This window comes from Erinaceus europaeus, chromosome 8 (genome assembly GCF_950295315.1).
Source record: "Erinaceus europaeus chromosome 8, mEriEur2.1, whole genome shotgun sequence".
Classification (NCBI taxonomy): domain Eukaryota; kingdom Metazoa; phylum Chordata; class Mammalia; order Eulipotyphla; family Erinaceidae; genus Erinaceus; species Erinaceus europaeus.
The window spans coordinates 114,978,052-115,005,910 of NC_080169.1; the positions used below are offsets into that span (position 1 = coordinate 114,978,052).

Consider the following 27,859-nt stretch of genomic DNA (forward strand, 5'->3'; position numbering starts at 1 on the left):
TGTACTTCCCCTTGGTATCTCTTTTTATTGTCCCCAGGTAATATTTGTGCATTTTCAATATAGCCAATGTAATTGAAAAAAAAAAGGGGGATGAATAGCTTCAGTTTAGTCTAGAACTTCCCACTTTGAAGTAGGTTCCTGCCTGCTAGGACTTTGTCTGGCAACAGACGTGACTTCACCTCCACCATTAAACAAAAAGGATGAATAGCTTCAGTTTTGTCCTGGCCTGCTTGCACTTTGTCTGACAGCAGGTGTGACTCTGCCTTGACCAGTTATTACTAAGTTGCACTCTATAAATCCACTGCTTCTGATGGCCATATTTTTCCCATTTACCCCTCCTATTCTTATTTTATTAGTTGGGACAGAGAGAAATTGAGATTGGCAGATAGAAATGGAGAAAGAAAGAAAGAAAGAAAGAAAGAAAGAAAGAAAGAAAGAAAGAAAGGAAGAAAGATACCTGCCAAGGTACTTCACCACTTGTAAAGCTCCCCCCACCTCTGCAGGTAAGGAGCAAATACTCAAGCCCAGGTCCTTGTGCATAGTGATGTGTGTGCTCAACAGAGTGTGCCACTGCCTAGGACCCATGTTTTTTTTTTTGGGGGGGGGGTTTGCCATCAGGATTATTATTGAGGCTCAGTGCCTACATGGTGACTCCACTGCTCCCAGAAACCATTTTCTCCTTAGTATTTATTTTGATATAGGATAAGACAGAGAGATATATAGAAGGGGGGGAGTGACACTCACAGCACCACTTCCCTGCTTATGAAAATAAGTCCCTGCAGGAGGGAAACTACTGAAGGAAAAGATACACATGCACAGACATGTTCAAGTCCACTGAGACAGAGAAGCAGAAAGTGAGAAAAGAAAGAAAGGAGAAAAGGGCAGATAGAGTGGAAAGGTGGGACAACTAATAGCCCTGATATACTTATTGGCTCTCTCTTTATACTCTTCTGAGTCTATAAGGAAAGTATACATTGATTTATAATCACTAAGTGTAGCTTCACACTGTTTGTCTATTACCCTGCTTGTTGCCAAGGTGCCCAGGCAGTGTGTGTCGACAATGAGTTGTTTTATCTCTGGTGGGGGTGGGGGGCAGGAATTCTGAAACTGGTGTTCCTTGGGATCTTCTCCATTTCTACACTCCATGGCCGGATGTCTGGTCCTGTTCAGAGACACATCTGTAAGGTCAGCCTCTGGAAGGAAGATAGCCGTTTGCTCCTGAACCTGCTCTTTTCCATCTTTCCCTGATAGTGCCCATGCACCGTTCCTTCATGACTCTCAGCACCCTTGATGGAAACCCCCTGTAGCTTTGACTGACACCCTCCTGTAAGCTGTGCATGGTGACCGTGATGACATGGATGAGCTGAACTGTTGTGTCCCAGGGCTATGGCATTCTAACTGGTTCAGAGTAAGTGCTCTGTAGATGACCTTTAAGTAAATCAATGAAGTCAGAATGACCCAGTTCAGACATGACCAGAGGTCTGCTTGAAATCATCTACCTGTGGACAGGTGGTGGCACACCTAGCTGAGTGCACATGTTACAATGCTCAAGACAAGGACCTGAGTTCAAGCCTCTGCTCCTCATTTTATTGGGGAAACTGACGATCCTTCCAAGCCGACTGAATCCACATGGATCCCAGTCACTTTCAAAGCCATTTAACTGGCTACAGAAGAAGGGCAAACACTAGAAGAAGAAGGAGGAGGAGGAGGAGGAGGAGGAGGAGGAGGAGGAGAAGAAGAAGAAGAAGAAGAGGAAGAAGGAGAAGAAGAAGAAGAAGGAGGAGGAGGAGGAGGAGGAGGAGGAGGAGGAGGAGAAGAAGAAGAAGCTTTACAAATCGGTGAAGCAGGGTTGCAGGTCTCTCTCTCTCTCCCTCTCTCTCTTTCTCTCTCTCTCTCTCCCTCTCTTTTCCTCTCAATTTCTGGCTGTCTCTATCTAATAAATAAGTAAACAAAAGATAATATAAAATAAATTTTAAAAAGAAATCCTCTATCTTCTTACACAATTGCAGAATGAGTTTTTTCCTTTTCTATTACAGTACAAGCGTGAATTCAAGTGTGAGTGTGCATATAGAAACACACATTGATTCTGTATGCACATGTGTGTACACACCTACTTCTTGAACATATATCTTTGCATTATTCTGCTTCCAGAAAATGAAGATATCCAAGCTATGGCCAGATGTAGAAGATTGGCTTCATATGAATGAAATCATGGGCTTTACCCCTGATAGAAGCAAGAATGAAAGAAGGGAAGGAACGAAGAAAAGAGGATTTGAGTGAGTCTCCAAGAAGCTGACCTATTTCTAGTGGAATAACCCATCCACAGGATCAGTTAAAATGCAGGATGATGTTTTGAGATCAGTGAACTAGCAACATATATACTCAACTACTGTAAGAGGGTAAGGTTCATTGTTTTTTATGGAGATCATGAGAAAAACACCTGAAAAGGTGACAGACAAGCTGTTCAAAGGAAGCATCCATTTCACATATTCATAGAGGAGAGTGATCACTGCAGAGAGGCAGGAACCAAAGCCCAGACATCAGGGTCAGGTAGAGTTGGGTGTGCAGCTCAGAGAGAGGGATGATGATAAGTAAGGCTCAGTGCAGGTTGGTGCCTGCCTCCAGAGGTTAGGCTGGCCTCACTGCAGTGAGCACGGGGCCTGGCACATAGGAGATGTTCCTTAAATGTGTGTGGGATTAATCAAGGAGGGGAAATGTGGACTTTGCCTGGGGAAGCAATGGGGAATCACAGACACCCCAAGCCTTTGTCCTTGGGCTGCAAGTTGCCATCACCTACTGCGTATATACTCCACCCCAGCTCCTCCCACCTGACTCACTATAAATGCCCGGCTGTACAGGTGGAACAGAGTCACAGAGAAGAAACCCTATGACATAGATCTCTGTGGGGTGGGGGGCATGCCATGAATCTCCAGAGAGGGTCTTCTGCCTTGAATTCACCCCTTTCCCAAAGCACCTTTTAAAACTCCTCCCCAGCTCTGAGTCAGTTTCTTCCCAGCCTGGTTCAATCCAGCCAGCCTCTGCCACCTGGGCTTCCTGCCTCTGCTTAGCAGTTGGGGGAGGGAGGGAAGAGGAAGGAAGTATTTTTGTATCATACTGTACCATTGTGGGGACTGGGGGGGGGCACAATGGTTCAGGTAAATGAGGCACTTTTACAAAAAGCCCTACTCTTCAAACTGGTGAGATAGCTCACGTGAATAGTGCATTGTTTTGCCCTGTGCATGACCCAGGTTTGAGCCTAGCCCCTGCTAAATTAAAGGAAACTGTGGTCTCTTTCACATACTGTGGATACACAAAGTAATTAATTAGTAAGCCTAAATTCAAAATGTATGTCCATGAACACCATAGAACATAGGCTGTGTGATTGCAAGAGATCTCTGAGCTGATCTTTCCGGGATCTGGACTCAGAAACCACCTTTGCAAGCCCCCCTCCCTCCTTCAGTCCAGACTCAGTTTCCCTGACAAATAAAATGCAGGGGACATCCAAGTGAAAGCACCATCAGCACTTTAGTCACTTGTCAGAGTGACAAGTGACTAAAGTACTTGCACAAGCATTGACTCACACAGAACTCAGGGCAAACATGGTGTGTGTGTGTGTGTGGGGGGGTGACATTCCATTGTTCAGGTGGGAAGTCTATGGCCAGAAGAGTGAGAGCAGTTGTCTAAGCAGGGCAAGGCAAGATCCCACTTGGACCACTCTCCAGTTCCATTCCCCCCACCACCTCCATCAAACATCCTGCCAATTCCAAGTCCCAAAGTCAAGCAGATTCTTTGGAAATCAGAAGAGATGGGGGAAGCTCTACAGTGGCCAGATGCCCCAAGAGAGAGGAGAGTGCCCTGAGTCTGAGCTTAGGGAAGGTGGGGAAGAGGGGCCTTTTCTAGGCAGCCTCTTCCTGCTGTGGAACTATGCTGAGCAGATCTTTGGAGCCGGCTCCAGGCTCACAGTGCTAGGTAAGAATGCTAACCTTGGTAGGAAGGGGGGGGGGGGAAGGTGGCTACTCTTGGTCCTTCTAGCAATGGTCCCTGGACCCTCACCCTGAGAAAGTGGATGCTGGACCCTCCCGGGTGTCTGGTGGTGTCTCACAGGGAAGGCGGGGTTTGCTCCTGAGTCCTCCTGGCTGTGCCAACACTGGGCAGCTGTACTTTGGAGCCGGGTCCAGGCTGACTGTGCTGGGTAAGGAGGTACTGAGGGGCCAGGAGCACTGGCGGTAGGGGGTGGGTGTGCAGGAAGACTGTGGGGGGTGCTGTCCAGTTTGGTGTGGTCTGTCATCACAGGGAGCTGCCAGCCTCTGCGGGTGCCTCCAAGTGCCCTCTTGGGAACCTTGGGGGTGCACCCGAGTGCACCTTGTTGGGGTGGGGGGAAGGACTGAATGGGGGCCGGCAGCGCTCAGTTTTTGTCCTGGGTCCTGGGGCTGTGAGCACAGACACGCAGTATTTCGGCTCTGGCACCAAAGTCACCGTGATAGGTGAGCAGGAGAGGCTCTGGGGAGGCTGGGAGGGGGGCTCCGAGGGGCTGGGAGGAAGGCGGCCACTAGTCTGTTTTTTGTGCAGCACTGGGGGACTGTGAGCCAAAACACTCTAACTTTTGGCTCGGGCTCCCGGCTGACTGTAGTAGGTAAGAGGGGGGCACCTGGGGCGGGTTTTTGTGTGGGGCTTGGGGCTGTGAACGCGGAGACCCAGTACTTCGGGCCTAGGCTCCTGGTTTTCTAGGTGAGAAGTGGGGCACGCGGGGGGGTGGGAAACACAAAGGGGCTTCAAGGGAGCCTGGGACTAAGATGCATGGAGCCAGGGGCTGGGGTGCCTGTGGCGCGGGTTCCAGGGGCTGAGGCTCGGAGCTCATAGAACTGGGGCGCAGGGGGCTCGCCGGGGCGCATATGGGGCGGAGGTTGGTTCTTGACTAGGATCCCCCAGCTGTGCTCTACAGGCGGCACCCAGACTTTTGGGGCTGGCAGCAGGCTGACGGTCCTGGGTAAGTGTCCAGGAGAATGGGGTGGAGGGAGGGAAGGCGGCAGGAGCCTAAGGCTATAAAGCTTCTGGTCTAGCAAATTGGGGACAGGAAGCTGCCAGGGCTCTGCGGGGGGTTTTCCTGTGGGGCTGGGACTCTGTGCTCCTATGAACAGTATTTTGGTCCCGGCACCAGGCTCACCGTCCTAGGTAAGATGTCAGCGGCTGCTTGCAGTCCCTGGATTTCGGTCGAATTGGGGAGATGGGGTGGGAGTGGAGAAATGAGCCTCTGGAGTTGGGAGTTCAGGGAGGAGGGTGAGCATGAGTGTGTCCATCTGTGAGGTCAGTTCTGCAAGGCAGGAGAGTGTGTTTATTACCCCACGGGGGAGGGGGCCCTTAGATATCTCTCTCTCTCTCTCTCTTTCTGGTGTATTTAGGGGTAAGGTGAACCATGAAACGGAGACAGTCTGTTCCAATTTGAGAAGCACTGGGCTGGGAGAAAGGAAGAGAAGGAATGTGGACTGGGAAGTGGTGGGAGAGGGAGAGGGAAAGGGTGTGGGAAGAGAGCATCCAGGAGGCCAAGAGCAGCAGCAGCCAAGTTCCTAAGAAGTGTGAGTGGAAGAGGGGACACGGAGCACAGCGAGGAAGGAGAGAAAGTGTCTGAGCAGAGCTAACCTAGGATTCAAAAATCCAAGACTAAACAGGAGCCAGAGGAGAGAAGAGTCCCCAGGGGCCTGGGATTGTTGAGTGACTGTTGGAAGTGAGATATAGAACCCTGCTGCTTTGTGCAAAGCCTCAGCTCTAAGGGTTTCTGGGGATGACACAGCACCTTTTCTGTCCCATGGGAAACCTCACAGTTTGGGGGGGGGGGGGTGCATCCACCCCGTGGATATATCCCTTTGCCCACCCAACCCTGGTCTGAAACCTTCCCTCACACTATTCCAGGTTCAGGAACCCAGACAGTGTGAGCCTTTGTATCCCTAACATACATTAGAAAGCAGACACTTTAAGAATAACTACAACAATAAAACAAGGGCAACAAAAAGGTGCAGTATACCATACTCACTCAGGGTTTAATCACATGTTCTCCCTTTCTCACTCTGTCTCCCAGGTTCAGTCACTTAGGGCCTGCAAAATAGTTCCCTTGCATAGTGCGCTGCTCAGTCACCTGTGTGATCCTCACTTGAAACTGGTCCCCACCCCACTGAAGGAAGCTTTGGTGCTGTGGTCTCTCTCTGTCTCTCTAACTCTATCTAGAAAGATCACTTAGAAAATGGCCAGAGTGGGAGTCAGCTCTGAAAGTGAAGCTTCACCCACAGGCAAGAGAAGTGTTAATTGCAAGATCATTTTCTCTATCTTCCTGGAGAACTTAACACTCAAAAGGATGAATGCTTTTCAAATTATTATTATTTCATTATTTCATTTTAATTTTAGCAGAATTGCTCAGAAACAAAGCAGTTGCCCAGTGGAAAAAGGAAGAGTGAGGTAGAATGAACTAGTGGTATAATCAGAGGCAAGGAGCCAGCTTAGGCTGCACAGGTCTGAACAGGCAGGCCTGCAGCCTCCTGTTTACACAGCAGAGGCTTAGGAAGCAGATCTCATCCTTCCAGGCTGTGGCTCTGACAAGCTCAGAGGCAGAATTCTTGAAGCAGCTTGCTGGCAGGGAAGAGTGTAGCACTGGGTAACAAAGGGGAAGAGGAGGTTGGAAAAAAGGAGCATTTGAAACATGGGTATATTGCTATCCACTGAGCTGAGGGAACTAGGAGGTCTCTAAAGATGGAGGACTAGCTGGAATGACCTCGTAAAGCACTCATGCAAGGTCAGAAAACCTCCTGTTCTTGTGAGCACAGCCTGACACAAAATGATATTTATGTAAGAGCACCTAGCACAGAACTGACCACTGATTCACAAGGACTTGGCTTCAAGACCCAGGTTCCCACCTGCAGGAAGCAACTTCACAAGGGGTGAAGTAGTGCTGCAGGTATCTTACTTTCTCTTTCTATCTTTCTCTTCCATCTTAACTCCTCTCTGTCTTTAAAGAAAAGGAAGGAAGGGAGGAAGGAAGGAAGGAAGGGAGGGAGGAAGGGAGGAAGATAGGGAGGGCTACCAGGAGTAGTGGATTCATCATGCAGTCACTGAACCCGAAGATAACCTTGGTGTTAATAAAAAAATATTATTGACTAAAGTGATAACACAGTGGCTATGTGAAAATACCCTCTTGCCTGAAGCTCTGATGCTCTATATTCAATCCTAAGGACCACTATAAGTCAGGGCTCAGCAATATTCCGGTAAATAAATGAAAAAATAAATGAATAGTGCTCAAAAAAGTGCACACAAGAAAATCTCCATCCCCCAAGTGGCCCCCTTTATCCCCACATCCCTTTTACCACTTAGGCTTCTAATTCCACAAACAAATGTTCCACCTTAGAAGCCTTCAAAATCCTTAGATCCTCCCTTCAAAGTTGATGCTGTCACTCTGCTTCCCAAACAGGGAGCTAAAGAGACCATCCTGAATTCACCTTGTCAGGCAAAGTCTGTTCTAAAATTTGGAGCTAAGATTTTGAATTCCAGCCCAGTGCTCTGTTTATATGATGACTTGGGGCTAGGACGAGAAGTGGGCTAAGAGCTTCTATGGATAGAGATGGAATCAGCTAACATACGTGAAGGGATTGTACTCAGAAGGTTGGACAAGGCCATTAGCAACCACACCTTGGAGGAAGAGAAAACACAAAGATCACAAAGATGGGGCAAGGGAGAGGGGAAATAATAACTGAATGGGATGCTGACCTCAAATATTAACCCTCCAGGTGAATGAGATATTGTGCTAATCATGCAGTTGTATACATCAGAGTCCCTACCTAACCAGACAATTCTCACACTATCCCTGGCCCCAACTTCTTTTCCCTTTCAGATAACCTGAAGAAGGTGAGACTCCCCAATGTGGCTATATTTGAACCCTCTGAAGCAGAGATCAACCACACCCAGAAGGCCACCCTCGTCTGCCTGGCCAGGGACTTCTACCCTGACCATGTAGAGCTGACCTGGTGGGTGAACGGCAAGGAGGTGCACAGTGGGGTCATCACAGACCCTGAGCCCTACCAGAAGGATCCCAGTCAGAAGGACTCCAGCTACTATCTGAGCAGCAGGCTCCGGGTCTCTGCTGCCTTCTGGCACAATGCCCGCAACCACTTCCGCTGCCAAGTCCAGTTCTATGGGATCAGTGAGGATGATACATGGGAAGATGCAAGGAGGCCCAAACCTGTCACCCAGAACATCAGTGCTGGGCTCTGGGGCAGAGCAGGTGAGAGGGACCTGGGAGTGTTGGGTGAGTAGTGAGCTAGATCAGAGCAAGTGACAACCAGGTAGACCAGGAGGACCAGATAGAGAACAGGGTGGATGGAAAGGAGATGGTGGACAGGGAGAGTAGAAGAAGATCCAGTCCACCATAAAGAGGAACAGGGAAATTCCTCACCAACACCTCAGGCTAACAGAACCTTGGAGTGAGGTACCCCCTCTTGAGCAGCCTTTGGGGCTCAGCACCTGATGGGCTGCCTCCCATTTCCTCAGTGGCTTTACTTTCCTAAGATCATAAAGATGATAATGTCTCTGACACTGGAGAAGGAGGAGGAGGAGGGTGGCAGCTGTCCAGGTCTGACTACTATTACCAACTGGTGTGTCTTTGTGACCTTGAGCTCTGAAACTGTGAAGGACCAGGTTTAGGGTTCAGTATGTTAAGCAGTGACATTTCTTTCTTACCCATTTCTTTACTCTGTTCTTATTTTTTTTTTCCAGACTGTGGCATGACCTCTGGTAAGTAACCTTCTCAGTCCCTTTCCTCTATCCTCTCTTCCCTCTCAATTCCTTTCTGTCTCTCTAAAGAAACAAAAACAAAACAACAAAACAAAATGAAGGAAGGAAGGGAGAAAGAAAGGGGGTAGATAGCAGGATAATGGTTATGCAAAGAGACTTTCTCATGTCTGGGGCTCCAAAGTCCCAGGTTCAACCCCCTGCACCACCATAAGCCAAAGCTGATAAGTGCTGTGGTGAAAATTAATTAATTAGTTTATTAACCAATTAATTAATTAAAATAGGAAGAGAAAGGACGAAATAAAAGGAATAGAGGAAGAAATGCATTCAGGAAGACCACCAGGAGCTGTGGATTCATCATACAGGAGGCACTAAATCCCAAAGATAACCTTGATCTCAATAAAAAAATTAGTAACTGGGGATGAGGCAGTAAAGCAGTGGGTTAAGCACATATGGCGCTAAGTGCAAGACCAGCATAAGGATCCTGGTTGGAGCCCCTAGGTCCCCACCTGCAGGGAGGTCGCTTCACAGGCGGTGAAGCAGGTCTGCAGGTGTCTATCTTTGTCTCCCCTCCTCTCTTGATTTCTCTCTGTCCTATCCAACAACAATGATAGCAATAATAATAGTAACAACAACGACAAACAACAATGGCAACAAAAAGAAAAAAATAGCCTCCAGGAGCAGTGGATTAGTAGTGCAGGCACCAACCCCCAGCAATAACCTTGGAGGCAAAAAATTAGGGAGTAGGGCAGTAGTGCAGAGGGTTAAGTGCACCTGGTGTGTAGCACAAGGACCGGCTTAAGGATCCTGGCTCCAGCCCCTGGCTCCCCACCTGCAGGGGAGTCGCTTCAGAGGCGGTGAAGCAGGTCTGCAAGTGTCTATCTTTCTCTTCCCCTCTCTGCCTTCCCTTCCTCTCTCAATTTCTCTCTGTCCTATCCAAGAAGGATAACAACAATAACTACAACAATATAAAAACAAGGTCAACAAAAGGGAAAATAAATAAGTATTTAAAAAAATTAAGTAAGGGAGTCGGGCTGTAGCGCAGCGGGTTAAGCTCAGGTGGCACTAAGCACAAGGACCTGCATAAGGATCCTGGTTCAAGCCCTGGCTCTCCACCTGTAGGAGTGTCGCTTCACAAGCGGTGAAACAGGTCTGTAGGTGTCTTTCTCTCCCTCTGTCTTCCCCCTCCCCTCTCCATTTCTCTCTGTCCTATCCAACAACAATGATAACAATAATAACAACAACAACAATAAAACAACAAGGGCAACAAAAGGGAATAAATAAATAAAAATAAATATTAAAAAATTTTAAATAAATAATAGTAATAACTAAGGTGATAGTATAATGGCTATGCAAAAAACTCTCTTGCCTGAATCTCTGATACCCCAGGTTCAATCTCCAAGACCACCATAAACCATAGCTGAGCAATGAATACTCTGTTAAATAAACAAACAAGTAAATAAATAGTCTCTGGAACACAGAACAGAGAACCCACGGAGGCTGTGTGTGTGTGGGGGGGGGTGTTGGTGGTGGTGGTCAGGTATCACAGATACTTGATCCTAGGTCCTGACAAGCCTCTCTCCCTTCCCCTCCCACAGTATCTTATCAACAGGGCATCATGTCTGCCACCCTTCTCTATGAGGTCCTGCTGGGCAAAGCCATCTTGTATGCTGTGCTGGTCAGTGGCCTGGTGCTGATAGGCGTGGTGAGGAGCAGGATGGGTGGGCCAGTGATTGGAGGGAACAGGCAATGCAGGGAGAAGTCTGACCTCATGTCTGTGAGATCATAATGGCAAGACTCTTGGGGAGATACAGCATTGGAGGATGGGGAGAAACCCCAAAATTGTCCTCCAAGTCAGTCTCCTCTCCCACTCCCACTGTTCTAAGCCACCCATGACCCTGACAAAGATTTTTTTTTTAAATCTTTTTCTCAGATCAAGACAAAGAATTCCTGATGTCGGCTCCAAAAAGGGCATCCTTCATCATTTCCAGTCTTCACCCTGGACTTGCCCTTTATGTGCTACCTTGAAGATATATCTTTGTCCTGATGATTCTTGCTCCACCTCATTTCCTCCCTCCCCACACAGATACCTATTTCTTCTTTCTGCTACCCTGCAGATTAAACCTCTTCCCAAACCCTGGATCTGAAAGAAATGAAATAAATAGAAATGTCATTTTCAAACTCATTGTGTGTCGGGAGCATTAATGGCTTTCTGCTCTGCACAGACATATATTCAGATCCTTACTGTTCACTCACCAGGTGAGCTCCACATGGTGGTGTCCCTAGCCAGGCAGATGAGGGTGGCCTTCTGGGTGTAGTTGATCTCTGCTTCAAAGGGTTCAAATACAGCCACATTGGGGGTAGGGGGTCATTTCATTTTCTCCAGGTCCTTTGGTAAGGAACAGGGATAGGGGCCAGAGTTTATGTCAGAGCTTTCTGAGTGAGTAGTAAAGTACAAAGCAAAATTAAGCAACTGTGCATACCATTTGTTTTATGTTTAATGCCTGAGGCCAATATCTCTCTGTTGTCAGCATCCTTGACTTTACTACATCTTGCTCAGGTACCCCATACATGCACAGCACCCATCTGCCAGGAGCCATTTCTCTGCTTTATAGATGATAAGCTTTGAGACAACGGAACCCCTCAAGACAAGTGTTAATTCCCCCCTGGGCAGGCCATTTCCCCTTAGGTAAACCATTTATCAGTAATCAAGTGAATCAACACAAGTGAGTCAACACACAGCTTGGTTTCCTCCATTTGTTGCAAGGAACATTCCGCTTTGAAGTTTGCTCCCCCTTCCCCCTCCTCCAGCATTCCCTCTCCTTCCCCAAAGCCTTATAATGCCTGTGTTCACAATAACAATTTACAGCTTGATCAGAAACTTGTCTTGCTGTCATTCTTCGTGTCTCATGTTCCTTCATTTCAGGTCTCATTGGGTTCCTAGCCCCTGTTCACCACCCTGCTGGTCGGGGCACCCATCACTCCTCCAACTCCCTAAATTGACATTATGACCTGGTTTTCCTTGGGGATTTGCTTGATTATTTCTACTCAGAAGTGTACATGTGCCTGTTTTCCATTCTCATTCAGATGATGGACAACTATGGAATCATTTCTCAGAACTGGCTATAAGAACATCAGCACTTGCACAGAGGAGTGACTCACTCTCCTCTGTGATCAGCACTGATTCCTCTCACTCCTTCTGTTGAAGGAAGAAGCTCTAGTCCCCAACCACTCTTCGCAGTTCCCAGTATTCTGGGCTGTTCTGAGGGGCAAGGGTCTGTGCCCTAGAAAACCTGCAGACTGATGACAAATGGGGATGAGGGCCACCTCTTCACACTGGACACAAGGCAGGGCAGACTGACGGGTTCAAATATTTCATCACTTCCCCATTCTGTGTTTCAACTTCTGATGATGCAGTTTGTGTTTTCCTCCATGTCTGTTCTTAATACCTCTATCTCACCTTGGCTTAGAATTTGAATATGATATTTGGTTCTATTCAGATTGCCTAGGTTAGAATCCTAAAGAAGGCGCAGACTTTAAACTACTCTATGCAGGGCTGGGTGGTAACACATCTGGTTAAGTGCACACATCAGCATGTGCAAGAATCTGGGTTGGAGTCCCTGCTCTCCACCTGCAGGGAGAAACTTCATGAGCAGTGAAGCAGATGTCTTTGTCTTCCCCTCTCTCTCTCTCTCTCCCCCCTCAATTTCTCTCTGTCATATCAAATAAAATTGAAAGAAAATAATGCTGTCAGGAGTAGTGGATTCATCATGGAGGCACAAAAAAAAAGAAAAAAAGAATAGAAAGGAAGAAAAAAGGATAGAAGGAAAAAGAAAGATACGGAGAAAGGAAGGAAGGGAGGAAGGGAAGGAGAATACTCAGTGTGAAGCCTTGGAATATGATAGAGGTGGACAAGCATCCACAAAGAAACACAGCTTCTCTCTTATTTAAAAAATATTTATAAAAAGAAACATTGACTAAATCATAGGATAAAAGGGGTACTACGCCACACAATTCCCACCACTAGAACTCTGTATCCCATCCCCTCCCATGATAACTTTCCTATTCTTTAACCCTCTGGGAGTATGGACCCAAGATCATTGTGGGATGCAAAAGGTTGAAGGTCTGGCTTCTTTAATTGCTTCCCCACTGAACATGTTGTCAGGTTGGTCCATACTCCCAGCCGGAATCCCTGTTTCCCCACCTGAATCTCTCTTTCCCTAGTGGAGGAGGGCTCTGGGGAAGTGTAGCTCCAGGCCACATTGGTGGGGTTGTCCAGGGAAGTCTGGTCGGCATCATGCTAGCATCTGGAACCTCTTGGTTGAAAAGAGAGTTAACATACAAAGCCAAACAAATTGTTGGAATAGTGCACGTGAAGAGTTGGGGGGGGGGGAGTCCTCCATTTTATAGATAGCTAGTAGGCATATTTTAGTTATATTCCAAAGGGCTTGTGGCTATACTAGTTTTTTTTTTCTTTTTCTTTTTTCCCTGAGCCTGAAATCTGCTATGCAGGTGGGTCCAAGTTATGGTCTGGGAAGATGATGTCATGGCTGGAAAAAGGACCAGAAAGCTGGATCAGGGAACAGAATAGCTCCCTAATATAGAAAAGGGGCATAAATATTTTTTACTGTAAACCTCATTGATTTGATGTGATCTGGGGTCTATATTCAGCTTAGGAGCCTATGTGACCTCTGCATCCCTCTAGATATGAGTTCACGTTCTGTGGTCATGAGTAGGAACATTCCAAGCTGCCCCAATATCGACCCATCTCCCTCAGGTGTAGCATAGAGTATGTTGTCCATCCTTCCTTCAGAGGATGGGATATTCTCTACTGTTGTTGATCCAAGTTGAGGGCAAGGTACTATGGGGGGCCCACAAAGGGGTCTATTATATTGTTCCTGATAGAAATTACCTGTAACAACGGAGAGAGGTATTTATTTGAGGTCTAGGCCCATCATGTCTGTTTGGGAATCTCAGGGCTCCCCAAATAGGGCCCCAGAACACAGCTTCTCTTTCTAGATTAGTCTGTGCCTCTGAAAGTATGAGGACCAGACAGGGACAGGACAGAGGTACTGAGGCCCTGCAGTTCATACAACATAGTTCTGAGAGGGAACTGATCATCCTAAGATAACGACATGGGCAGAACAGATAGGCTCTTCCTCACAGAGGTGAAATGAGGTCTGTGGGTTAGGTGATTGTCATCTTGGGGGGAGTAGAAGGCAGCAGTAGTAGCAGGTGAGATCTGTCTGGGGTTGACAAGATGATCGAAGCAGGGTGTCTCTTGGAGAATAAAGGACTCTTTATTCATCACCATTTTGCTCTTGGAGACATAATTGAGATAGAAAGCTTCAAACTCCATTGGATCTCTGGCCAACATCCCACCTCAGCTGGGGAATCTCCTTTTCTTAGTCTCTACAGCCCATTCTTCATACTTTTGCAACAACACCAGTCCCAACAATGAACTCAAAGGCACCAAGAGGTCCATTAATTTTTGTCTCTTGTTTCTTGCTATTGAGTCTAAATGGATTACTCTAGAATCAGTTATGCATGGACCACCTGTTATTGCTTAGGTAAAACTGAGTGGAAATAGGTTAGATGGAAAGTGACTGATTCATTGTGTGCAGTGAAACACTGTTAGGAGTGAAATATGTGATGATGGAATAAGAGAAGATGGTCCAAAATAGCCAGTGCACATTCCTACTTCAGTGAAAGTGGTTTTGAAGGGCTTTCTGGGTTCCAGATTTATTCCCTGAGTGGGAAGCACTAAAGCAATTTCTCATGGACCTATACCTGTTCATCTGTTTCCACTAAGAAAAAAAAAAAAACCTGCAAGCAGGGTGTAATCCAAAGGCAAACTCCAGAAGTGAGACCAGGGCAAGGGAAAGCATACTTTTTGACTTAAGAGACTGAGCATCCAAGAATCTCTAGGAGAATATTGTTTCCCCAAATTCTCAACTTTTTCATATAGAGACACAGTGAGGGGCCAGCCCAGGTGGTGGTGTATTTGGTTGAGAATACTTGTTACAGTGCACAAGGACCTAGGTCGAGCCCCCAGTCCCTAGCTGCAGGGGGAAAGCTTCACAAGTGGTGAAGCAAGGCTGCAGGTGTCTTTCTTTCTCTATCACCCCCTTCCCTCTTGATTTCTGGCTGTCTCTATCCAATAAATAAATAAGGACAATTTTTTTAAAGGCTGCATGGAAAGAAAAATAATTCTTACAGAGAGAGGACTTTCCTTGGACCAGCTCCTTCCACAAGGATTTTAAAATAACAATTTGAGGATCAGAAAGACACTGCTGTGGGTAGCACACAGAGCTTGTACATGAGAGGTCCCAGGTTCCATCTTTGACATCACTTATAGTCAGGTCTTAGTGGTATTCTAGTCAAAATATTTATCATAATAAAATAAAATAAATAAGGGCTGACAAAAGAGCTCACCTATACAGTACACCCATGTTCACATCTGACCCCCACCTAGTTAGAGAAAGCTTTAGTGTTACCCATCCTCTCTCACACACACTCTCTCTCAACTATCTCTATATCTCTGATAAAGTTGGCCCAGACTAATGAAGCCCCAGGGATAATTATGAATAATAAAATAAATATAAAATATAGCAACATAAAAGGGATTGATGGTAATTCTAGGTTGGACCCTTCCTGCTCCAGCTCTAGGCCACTCCAAGAACCCTACCTTGGACTCTGCACTCCCATTTGATCTTGATTGTAATTGTGAATCATGGATATTATAGGTAGTGAAGAAAGAACATTTTCAGTCAAAAGATCAACCCTCTCCTGGGATAAAAAAAAACAAAAACTCTAGACCTATTTGGATATGTCATTTGATGACCAGGCAGTCTATGAAGAATTCAGTTCTATTTAGTAATTATCCACAGATGTTTTAAAAAGTAGTACAGCAATTGAGTCCAGGACTTGCCAGAGTATTGTCCTGAGTTTGATCCCTGAACTACATTCACCAGAGTGATACCCCGGTTCTCTCAAAAAAGAAGACAGGAAGGAAATGAGAGGGAGTCAGGGAGGGAAGGGGGGAGAGTACACAGCATGGGCTAGATTACCTAGCAGAGCACACACTTTGTCATCTGAGAAACCTGTCCCCATCTGTGGGGAGGATGCTTCATGAGTGATGGGGTAGTGCTGCTATTGTCAGACGTTCTCTCTATCTCTCTCTCCCCTTCTCTCTGTTTCCCACCCTCTGTTTAAAAAATGGCACTGGGAATGGTAGAGTCATGCTGGAAAAGGCCCACAAATACCCGGGTGGAAGATTAAAAAAATAATAAAGAAAGCATGGAAAAAAGAGGAAGGGGTAGGTGGTGGCACACCCGGTTAAGTGCACACAGTACAATGGACAGGAACCCATGCTCATGCCCCCTGGTCTCCACCTGCAGTGGGAAAGCTTCCTGAATGGGGAATCAGAGCTGCAGGTCTCTCTCTGTCTCTGCCCTCTCTATCTCCCTCTCCCCTATCAAGTTCTCTCTCTCTATATCAAATAATAAAAATATTTAAAAAAAAAAGGAAGAGTGGGTTGGGCAGTAGCACAGCGGGTTAAGCACACATGGCACAAAGATCAAGGGCTAGCCTAAGAATCCTGGTTCAAGCCCCTGGCTCCCCACCTGTAGGGGAGTCGCTTCACAGGCAGTGAAGCAGGTCTGCAGGTGTCTGTCTTTCTCTCCTCCTCTCTGTCTTCCCCTCCACTCTCGATTTCTCTCTGTCCTATCCAATAACAACACTAATAATAACAAGATAAACAACAAGGGTAACAAAAGGGAAAAATAGCCTCCAAGAGCAGTGGGTGCATGGTGCAAGCACCAAGCCCCAGCAAAAACCCTGGAGGTAAAAATAAATAAAAAAAAATAAATTAAAAAGAGATAGAAGTAAATAAACAAAGATAAATAAAGAAAAAATTAAAATTGGATGGAAGTAAGCAATGGAATAAGGAAGGGAAAGAAAAAGAGGGGAGCGAGAGAAGGAAAGAATAACCCACAGGTCTCATTGTAGACTACTCCTTTGGTCAACTTTATATTTCAGTGAGAGCTCTTGGAACTGCTAGCTTGCCCAGCTCCAGCCAAGAGTTCCCCAGTCAAGCAGATTCTCTGAAAGTGTGACTGTTCAGAATGAACAAGAGCCTGTAGTAAATAGATGAGAACATTCAGATGACAAAGAAGATGCAATTTAAAGTCAGATCTTCCATTTATCAGCTACATGATCCTGAGTAGTCACAGCCTCTGAGACACAGTGTCCTGAAAATGAGCTCAGCCTTGACCTCAACTTCATAAGGAGGTTTCATCTTAGTAATCCACACAACATAACCGACTCCTACCACTGTGGCAGTAAGGCCAGCTGCTATAAAAATTATTTCACATGGTACCATTCATGAAGTCCTGGGCTCAAGCCCCAGGCTCCACTTGCAGTGAGGAAGCTTCATTAATGATGGGGCAGTGCTGCAGGTCTCTCTCTCTCTTTTAAATATTTCTTTATTTTCCCTTTTGTTGCCCTTGTATTTTTTTATTACTGTTGCTCTCTCTCTCCATCACTCTTTTTTTATATTTATTTATTTTCCCTTTTGTTGCCATTGTTTTCTGTTATTATGTTGTTGTTATTGTCCTTGTTATTGATGTCATCGTTGTTAGATAGGACAGAGAGAAATGGAGAGAGGAGGGGAAGACAGAGGGGGAGAGAAAGATAGACACCTGCAGACCTGCTTCACTGCTTGTGAAGCGACTCCCCTGCAGGTGGAGAGCCTGGGGTTTGAACCAAGATCCTTACACCAGTCCTTGCGCTTTGCGCCACATGTGCTTAACCCATTGTGCTACTGCTGGATTCCCTCTCCATATCTTTATCTCTTTCTTTCACTGTATATAGAAGGAGAAAATGGGGAAAGGAAGGACAGGAGGGAGAGAGTAAGAGAGAGAGAGAGACAAGAAAGTGATATTGTACAGGCTTCGAAAGCCAGCAATAACTCTGGTTGCAAATATATATATTCACACTAGCCTAATGATCTTCCTTCAGGCTAAAGAATTCCAAGTGTCTCTGTTTTTTGTTTTTTTTCCCCTCTGATGGTAATTCTGAATACTTCCTATGCTCCACAGTCACCAACTCCTGATGCTGTTTGTGCTGGTGCTTGCTTGTCTACCTAAGTGTGGTGCCCAGAACAGGTCACAGCCTGGGAGGGTTCTGACCTGCAGAGAGTCATGGGAGAGTTTGATATCTGTCTCCCTACCATCTCCTATATGGATTCCACTAAGATGATTTTATACACACACACACACACACACACACACACACACACACACACACCCCATCCAGGGGTTCAGCGAGCTACCTGTGCACTCACAGACTAGGTCTTTTCACACACTCCATTCATGAGTCCTGTGTGCCCCTTCTTGTGTTCAGAGAGTTGGGTTTCACTCTTTTTTTAAAATTTTCCAAAGAACAGATTTAATTTCAGAATACCAGGAATATTTTCATAGTACAGCAAATATAATTTTACTAAAGCTGCATAAAAATATTATATATGTTAACAAAACAACTATAAATCCTTGCTTGTAAAAATAACAAACACAGGACTTAAAATGAATAAAAATGAAGTTTAAATGTATATCCAAAACTGGCTTGGCTGCTAACATATTGGTTTAGAACGGGTTTCACTCTTAACTTCTTTGGGAGGGGTGAAGCTAGAGAGCTGGAGGACTTGCTTAATTCCCTTACTTTTTTTTTCCCTTTTCTTAGCTCATTCCCCAAACCTAGATCATATCTGCAAGATTCTAACTCAGTCATTCATCAAACATACCTTTCTGCCCTCATGCCAAATCAGATGTAATTGTTGTCTTAATTTTTCTCTTTGGTAATATATATATATATATTGCCAAGAAGCTAAAGTGTTGTTTAGTTCTGGCATATGGTTTTGCTATAGATTCCACCTGGGACCTCAGACATGCCAGTCCCGCATTCTACCACTGAACTATCTCCCTGCCCAGCTCAGTTCAGTGCTGTGATGCAAGTGGTCCCTGAGTTTCATAGAATAAGAGGGAAAAACCAGAGCCCTGCTCAGCACTGGTATATGGTAGTGCTGCAGATTGGATCTGCAGCCTCAGGCATGCAAGTCTTGTGTTCCCTGTTGAACTGTCTCCCTGCCCAACCCATCCTAGTGTTCTTATACAAAAAGCTCAGCAGACTGATAACAAAGTCATGGCTTAATACAGAGCCCTTGTTGCCCAAACTTTTGGCTGAGACCCAGAAACTGTTAAGACGGAGAGTACCTGCTTCTGCTCTATTTCTGACCTTGCCTCCTTTACCCTCTACAGAATCTTCCCAGGGCTTTTCTGTCCCCTGGTGTGAAGCAAGGGCTTAAGGAAGGAACCTCAAAGAGAACTTTGAGCTCAGTTCTTCAGACCAGTGAAAACCCCAGTCACTGTGAGGAAGACAGTTCAGCCCTTGCCAGACTGGAGTCACCTACTCATGTGACAGAGGCTTCCCTGATGCAATAAGGACTTTGTGGACCCAGACACCCAGCCCCCTCCATTAACCTCTGGAGCCCTGACACCTGTTACTTGACTCCCACCCCTCACTTCCAGGAAAGTGATCCAAGGTCATGAATGAAAAGAGGGAAATAATCTTTCAAGAATGAACTTGAATCAAAGGTCAGGAAGTAAAGAGACATAGGTTGGGGTCTTATAGGAGGCACTGGGGAAGCGAGGGAGGGTCTTGTGTCTGAGCCTCCCCACCCCCTCTCTACTCCATGTGGGTGGCTGCTTATCTCCAAGTTACATCAGCACTGGTAACAACAGGCGCCCACCTGCCCCTTGCACCCTCTCAGGGACTCACAACAGGATGTGGGTTGATATTTACCAGATCCTGTGTCTGAAGGAGCCTGTGAAAACCCCTCCCTCCTACCCACCTTCTGAGTATCACAATACCCACACTCCCCACATCCTGCCCCAACCCCTCCCCTTGCTCTCTTTTCAACCTGAGCCCCCTGCAGTGGAAAGAAAACTACTGAGGAGGGGACCAGGCTGCTTAGCTCCCTTGCAGGGACCCCCACCTCCCAACCTCTGCACCTGTAGGAGGTTATATGGGAGATCAGAGGCTGCTGGTGGTTGGGGAAGGACCTTGAAGAGACTGAAGGCTGAAAACCAGCTGCAGCAACTGTTCTGACCCAGTTGGGGTCCATTCTTGAGCCCACATCACTCAGGCAACTTTTTTCCATCTGCACCCCCTTTTAGTGGTCTCCCACTCCCCTCCACCAAGCCCTCCCATTTCCTTCCACTCATCTAGGGAGGAGAGCTGAGAGAGCTGATGAGTCACAGGAATGGGGAACCCTAGAACATCCTCATAGTGAGAAACGGACAGTCCCAGGTGGGTGCCGGGAGTTGGTGTCCCTGCACAGTACTGAGGGGACTTCTTGAGAGAAGCACCACCTCCCGACTGCTAAATCTGCTGGAAGGATGTTCTCTAGTCCATTTTGGGAGAGGCAGGAGGAGAACTTAATATAGTAAACCAGCAGCAGAATAACCCATTCCAAAGGAGAGAGAGAGAGAGAGAACATAAGGCATGTAAGTCCTCTTTGCAAGCACCCCAGAGAGCTGCAGTAGACTCAAACCAAAGCATGAGACCAATGCCTAGGTGTCAGTGTCACTAGCTTACCTGCTCTGAATTTTTTTTTGCTTGCTTTTTAGTGACTTAATATTTGATTTACAAAATTACAAGATAACAGAGGTACAACTCAGTACCATTCCCAGTACCAGAGTTCTGTATCTCCATTCTTTCCATTGTAAGCTACAGCGGTTTTCTTAAGGTTGTAGATGTGGGTTTACTATTATTTCTACAGTTACCTGTCTATATTTGTATATATTTGCCTTTTTTTTTCTTCTTATGGTTCCATCTTCTCTTCCTTCCCAAATCACACATACATCTATTTCTACTTCCAAATGTCTCTCCCTTTCTCCTTTCTCCAGGTCCTGATGGAGTTGGAGTTCAGAGTCCTCTGGTCATTTTCCCCTTATCATTTCTCCCCCATTGGGAGTATGAATCAAAATACTTTTGGAAGTGCAGAAGGTGGGAATTCTGGCTCCTGTAATTTCTTCTCTGCTGGACATGGGAATTTGCAGGTCAACTTATACCCCCAGCTTGTTCATATATTTCCCTAGTGGGGTAGAGCTCTGGAGAGGAGAGATTCCAGGACACATTGGTGAAGTTAAGTCAGGATGGGATCACAGTACTGTCTGAAACCTGGTGGCTGAAAGGTGGTAAGATATAAAGCAGGAGAAAATTATTAATGAGCAGGAAATGAAAAGTAGGAACAAGGAAGATGAGAATAGGGAACTTAGGGTGGAAAGAAGCTAGGAAGTATATTTTAGACGTGATAGTTTTTGAGTTTGTAGTTAATATGGAGTTAGATTCTTATCTGTAGTTTTTGTCAATGTTACATTTTTATAAATAAAAATTTTAAAAAATAATACATTACTTTTAAAAAGATATATATAGTTTGATAAAATGGTGTCTGAGTAGAGAGAAGCTGGTCCTGGATTCTTCAACCCTCCCTCCAAGCTATCCAGAGACCCAAGGGTCTCTCCAGATAAATCCCAAGAGTGGCGAAGATCCTGGTGAAATGACATGAGTGGCATTCATCGGACTGCTAGCATGTGACCCAGGGTCTGTCAGATATCAGAGGTCAAGGAGAAGGTGGTCAGGTGCATCTCCAAGGTCAGAGTAAAGAGCCAAGTCCCAATAGTTCTCCTAGAGGGGAGACAGCACCATCTTCCAGATGGAGCAACTGAGGTGGATGAATTCTTTGCCAGAGACTGTGCTGGCACCTGGATATTCCTTCTGCAAACCCAAGCTGCTTTTCTAGGTCCCCTGAAATCACAATGTTTGTAAGTTTCTGACTCCTGCATGCAATGGAACCAGTTATGGGAATAAAAGCCTGTTTGTGAATTGGGGAGATAGCATAGATGCTTCTGGGTAGGGCTGAAAGCGCAGAGGACTTTCAAGCTGCCTCCATGGGAGCTCCTCTTGGCTGTTCTTGCCCTCCTGTGTCTTTTCCCAGTCCCACAGTTACTAGCACAGTGTCCTGGCTGCTTTTTCTGCAGCTTGAAGTCTACATTCGACAGGGCCTGCACGCCTCTACCCTTCTGCTGAGAAGGTCACATTCCCTTTCTAAATGCTAGCCTCTTGCAAAACCCAGCACCTCAACACTTCTCTCTCTTCCATGAAATTTTCTAGAACTTGTCTGTATTTTACAATAGTGAGGAATCTGGCTTAGCTCTCAGGCCAAACCCACTTGATTCGTTGTGATTAGCTGGAAATCTGAAGGATTTTGAGGCTGGCAGTGTTTTAAATTTTGGACCCTCAAGCATGAGGGCCAAAGTCCAACCCCTGGCATCCCATGTGCTGGAGTGATGCTCTGGTTCTCTCCTCCATGTATAGCTCAGGAATGAATGAATGAATGAGTAAATGAACAAATATTTTAAAAGGATTCTGAGGTTGCATGAAGTCCCAATAATAATAAAGTCTGGCAGTTAATATTTGAGTAAGGGCCAGGTGGTGGCACACCCAGTAGAGCACACATACTCAAGGACCCAGGTTCAAGCTCCAGGTCACCACCTGCCAGGAGGAAGCTTCACAAGTAGTGAAGTAATACTGCAGGTATGTAGCTCCCATTCACTCTCCCTCTCTATCTCCCTTTTCTCTTTTGAGTTCTCTCTAATTCTATCCAATAATTTAACAATTAATAAATAATTAAATAGACATATTTAAATAAACAACATAGGGCACAAGACTCATGCACTTGTCAGCTGAATATATGTGGTATATGCAGATATTACAGATCAGTGAACCAGCTCACCCGGGAGTGTGCCTGCTTTGCCATGTGTGTGATCCAGGGAAATTTCACTGTTGTGGTACCCTTCTCTCTCTTTCTGTGTGAACATAATAATAATCTGCTCACTGTGATGAAGCTCCAATGAGTACCACACAAAAAACGCCATCACTACATAGTTTCATCAAATTATTTAATTTGTGACACTGTTTACAACTAATTCTCAGCCAAATTGGAAATGTAAGTGTATCTTCACCTCTTTTTTTTTTTAATTTTTTTACGTTTTTCCCACTTCTTTAGTCTTATCATTATGAATGAACTTAGTAAATCCTGGATTTCACATGTAAATAAATAAAAGCAACCCAAGTGCCTTGATGAGCCACGCTGTGAAGAGACCCGCCACATCTCCATCTGTGTACCTTTCATTTTCCCTAGGTTTCTGTGTCCTGGCTCAGAGCTTCTCACACATAATAGCTGCCTAACCAGTATCTGAGCCTGAAGAGGCAGCTAGGAACCCTGGGCATTGTTACAATCCCCTTGATCATTTTGTATCTCTGTCTGGGATTTTCTTCTGCAGATTGAATAACACTGGACACAAGCATGTGTCTGAATTGCTCTAGAGGCAGTGAGGGCAGGAACAGAAGGCATTTTAAGACTTCTTGTGCCCCCTCGTGGAGCAGGAGGGACATGAGGAAAGCCATCAGGCTTATCACTGAGACTTGGTGCCAGCACTAGGAATCTACCACTTCCAGTGGCCATCTTTTCTTTCTTTTTTTTATTTTTCTCTTTCTTTCTCTCTTTTTTATATTTTGTTTTTGATGAGACAGAGAGAAATTGAGAGGGGAGGGGGAGATAGAGAGGAGAGAGAAACAGAGACAACTACAGACTTGCCTCACAGGTTATGAAGCATCCCCCTTGCAGGTAGGAAGCAGGGGCTCGAACCAAGGTCTTTGCACATGGTAATGTGTACCCTTAACTGGGTGCACCACCATTGGGCCCTCATACATTTTTTTTAAGGAATAAGGAAGTAAAAAGGGAGAGATGAGAGACCTCACGGGTAGGGAAAGAAAAAAGCTTGGTTGCCAAGGCAACCATAGCATTAGCATTTCCCAGACATCCCTAATAGAGTCTTCCTCTCTTCATTCCCATCCAAGCAATTGTCCTTTTTTAGGGCTTTATCAACACACACACACACACACACACACACACACACACACACACACACACACACACACACACCCTATCCCTGGCTCTGTCTCTTGTATCTCTCTAGGTGCCATCTGCTTCTCTGCTTTCTTTAGTTACAAGAGGAAGGATAAGAGGCTGTAGAATTGGAATCTTTCAAAGCAATAATCAAAATTCCTTAGTGCATGTCTCTGCAACCAAGAAACACACGCTTCCAGTCCGCACAGGAACAGTCTGCTGCACACCCTGTCACTTTCCTGGCTTAGAGGCTCATCCAAACTTACATGGGTCTTGCAGAAAGATCAGTCAAAAGAGATTAGCCAGGTGATGCAAGTTCACCAGGGCTAGGTGATGGCTCACCCTGTAGAGAACATACGTTACCATGTGTGAGAATATGGGTTCATTCCAGTACCCAGACACCACATGGGAATACCAGATAAATGGGGAAGCTTCATAAGCTGTGCAGTGCGCTGTGGTGTTTCTTATTCTCTCTCTCTCTCTCTCTCTCTCTCTCTCTCTCTCTCTCTCTCTCTCTCCCTCTTTCCCTCCAGGGTGATCATTAGGGTTGGTGCCAGCATTATGAATCTAGGGCTCCTGGCAGTCATTTTGTTTCCCATGTTGTTGGATAGGACAGAGAGAAATTGAGAGAGGAGGGGAGAGGGAGAGAGAAATAGAGACACCTGAAGATCTGCTTTGCTGCTTGTGAAGTGTCCCCTCTGCAGGTGGGGAGCAGGGGCTTGAACCTGGATCTTTGCACAGGTCCTTGTGCTTAGTACTATGTGCGCTTAACTGGGCATGCCACTGCCCAGCCCCCTATCATTCTTTCTCTGTTTCTTTCTCCTTCTCTACCTCTCACCCTCTACTAAGGAAGAGAGAGAGAGAGAGAGAGAGAGAGAGGGAGAAAGAGAGAGAAATGCCAGGGACAGTGAGTAGAATTGTACAGGAATGAAGGCCGAGCAATAAAATCCCAGCAAAGGAAGGAAGGAAGGAAGGAAGGAAGGAAGGAAGGAAGGAAGGAAGGAAGGGAGGGAGGGAGGGAGGGAGGAGGAAGGAAGGAAGGAAAGGAGAGGAGAGAAAGATAGAAAGGAAATTAGCCAATTAAGTCACCAGAGTTGGCATCCTTCCCTTTGCACACCTGTTCAACATCTGGCCTTGTGCCACTACCAGCAGGTCCCGCCTTCTGCACGTGCACAAGCTTGCCTCCCCAGTGGAGAGGACAGAGAGGTGAGAGAGATTATGAGACCAGGAAGAGTTCACTTTGAGGAGGGGATATGCTAACTCAGACCACATGTTCATGGAACTTGACTGCACATGTGCAGCTCACAGACTCTGATTCTCCCCGAGAACCATTCAAGCTCTTCTTAGAGAATCCAGTGTGATTCAGCTGTTTCTGCCCTGACTGATGATGGACAGGAATGTCCTCCACCCAGCCCCTGGGTGAGGGCCCCTGAAGTCAGGGAGAAGTCTGGGGAGAAGCAAGGGTTTTTGCACAGCCGTCTGCCCTGCCCGATGCAGTGTGAGACTCCAGGCACAGAAGTAGGCACCGGAGTCACTGAGAAGCAGCTTCTGGGAAGCCAGTATGAACTGGCCGTCCTGGGGTCTGGATGCAGAGAAGTGTTGGGGAGCCTCAGATTCAGTCTGATTTACCCCAAGGGAATAGAAGAGCAGCTGGAGGACGCCCCCTATAGGCTGGCGGTACCAGTAGAGATTGGGGTTAGATGTCCCCTTCAAGGTGCATTCCAGGGAGAGGGGGCTCCCCACAGGTTGCACCTGGGTCGGTGGCCATTGATGGATGCTCTGAGCCCTGACACCTGTGAGGAGTGAAAACAGCCATTCAGAGAGGAAGAAACCTAGCTCAACTTGCCTTTCATGCAGACAAGGACTCAGCCTTAGGCATGGGCCTCAGTTCTGAGGAGCAGGCAGGGAAAGTCAAATACGCACATGGTCCCTGGGCAATGTAAGGTAAAGAGAGAAAAATTTCCTAGGGGTGAGGGGTGGGGATTAAAAAACAAACAAACAAAAGATTCCAAGACTCAGCATCCTAAGACCAAAGTCTGGTTTTCATTTCAGATAGTTAATGGAGTGTCCCCATGAGAGTCAAGGCAGCAGCTAGATATCTGAATTGTCTCACAGGGTTAAGTGAAGGTGAAACCTTGAGAGGAGGCATGGCACAGAGGAATGAGAACACCCACCTAAGAAAGTGCCCAGGAGTAGGACAAGGCCACAGCAGAGCATGGTTCAAGCCAGTCTTCAGTTCCACTAGGTAGGCAGAGACCTCCCCATCTGGGGCTGATGTAGCTAGGTCCCTCCCTCTTAAAGACCTGCTGTTCATCTGCCCTGGAGCTGGGGAGGAAATGAGGCTGGTCCTCTCCTAAATGTATGATGAATCATTTCAAGCCTAGCTGGGAACCAGCTCTTTCCTGTGCTAGTTATCTTTGCTGAGATCCAGCTGAAGCTGTGGAATGTAACTGCCTTGAATGACTCACTATTTACCTGTAAACAAGAGATGACTGTCTAGCTCCCTCCATGAGCCCATCAAGAATCTCTGTAACCATCAGAGAAACTGTGAGGCTGGCATGATGATGAAAAAGCTTTCAGCTATCTGAAGCTTTAGAAACGAGCTATAGGGCATGCCCTCTGGGAAGCCGAAAAGGAGATGAAGGCAGATCAAGGTTCAAGGAAGGGATTCAAGTCCTTGGGGGTTTCAAAATGTAAAAGCTCAGCTCTGAAGCACAGAAGGGGATCCACAGCCAGCCAAGGGAGCCACAGCCTCTTCTTCCCAGATAGAGAGGATTTGAGAGCTGGACAGAAAGCATTGACTACAGAGTTTATCAAAACTAGACTGTCACCACATCTCCAATAGCATCCTAGATCTCATTTATCTGCTAAATGTAACTGAGATGGAAGAGCTAGCCTCCTACCCCAGGATAGAATAGTTCTGGTTCTCATCTCAGTCCTGCTTTTTGCTGCCTTACGAAGCCTCAGCAAACCCTGACAACCGCCCCCCATCTATATAAAATTAAGAGAGAAATGGCTGAGAGACACATTGTACTTGGTGATCAGGTGATACTTGTAGTAACAGTGCCTGTCTGGAGACTGTGGGGAGATCCTCACCTGTAATGAAGACTAGAGAATTTCCAATAGCACAGGGTGCAAGTGAGAAGCTGAGGATGATGGAGACACCCGGGATCATGGCCAAGACCCCAGCTCATAGTAATTAAGGAGGAGGATCTTCTAGACAGCAGCATAGCCTGTACCTGTGGAAATGAAAAATGGGACCCCAAGATACCTGGGGAAAAGCCAGCCTCTACACTTCTCTCTGCCTCTGTTGTTTTCTGTCCTTCAGAGGATTTGTTTTCAAAACAATTGATCCAATTGGGCTGGTTGTGCTGGAATGGCTTAATGGTGGATTCTTAGGAATAAAGTAAGAAGTTAACTAATGGGCCTAGTCCTCAAAAGGATCACTTTCTCCATCATCACTGGTCACTTCCATCAGGCACATCATCATAAGTCCTCTTGTGGGCCTCTCCAGGACCTCACTGTAGAGCAGCAATGGGAGGGACTGCCCCACTCTCTGAAGGGAGGCTGGGTCAATATACTCTACCACTTGAGGAAGACTGGTCCTGAAGTGAGTGCAGCCTAGAATTTTCTCAGCTGTGACCATGGACTGCAAGCTCTGCTGACAGTGAGGCAGAGGTTACACAGGCTCCTGTGAGAAATATGGATCTATCTGGGTCCTGGGTCAGACTGATGGGGTAAACAGTTAATGGTATTTGTATACTTTTCTCATATTTAAGAGCTTTTCTCTGCCCTAATCAAGCTTTCTAGTCTTATTCTCAATTCTGACATCATCCCAGACAATAATTTTAGCCCACTTGCATGTTAGCTATGGGGATCAGGCAAAAATTACTAAAATCATGGGCCACTTGGAACATACCTCAAAATAGGCTTCCTAGCTTCTTCCCACACAAAATCACTAATTTCACCTGCTCTATTCCTACCTTTGGGTTTCTGTTTATTAAACAATTTGCCCTGCTTTATATTTACTGCCTTTCAGCCACCAAGCTGCAGGTGATA

General features: G+C 46.2%; 2 gene segments (V, D, J or C); one reads left to right on the forward strand and one right to left on the reverse strand.

The window, feature by feature from the left end:
• Positions 1–1,354: 1,354 nt before the first annotated feature.
• On the forward strand, positions 1,355–10,954 carry LOC103112880 (T cell receptor beta constant 1-like). The segment is given in 7 exon segments: positions 1,355–1,408; positions 2,152–2,276; positions 4,216–4,484; positions 7,874–8,263; positions 8,755–8,772; positions 10,368–10,474; positions 10,703–10,954. Coding segments are annotated over 7 exon segments (984 nt in total).
• On the reverse strand, positions 10,860–26,053 carry LOC132539736 (T cell receptor beta variable 30-like). The segment is given in 5 exon segments: positions 10,860–10,912; positions 11,026–11,128; positions 25,107–25,229; positions 25,274–25,593; positions 25,975–26,053. Coding segments are annotated over 5 exon segments (642 nt in total).
• Between the last annotated feature and the right edge of the window lie 1,806 nt (positions 26,054–27,859).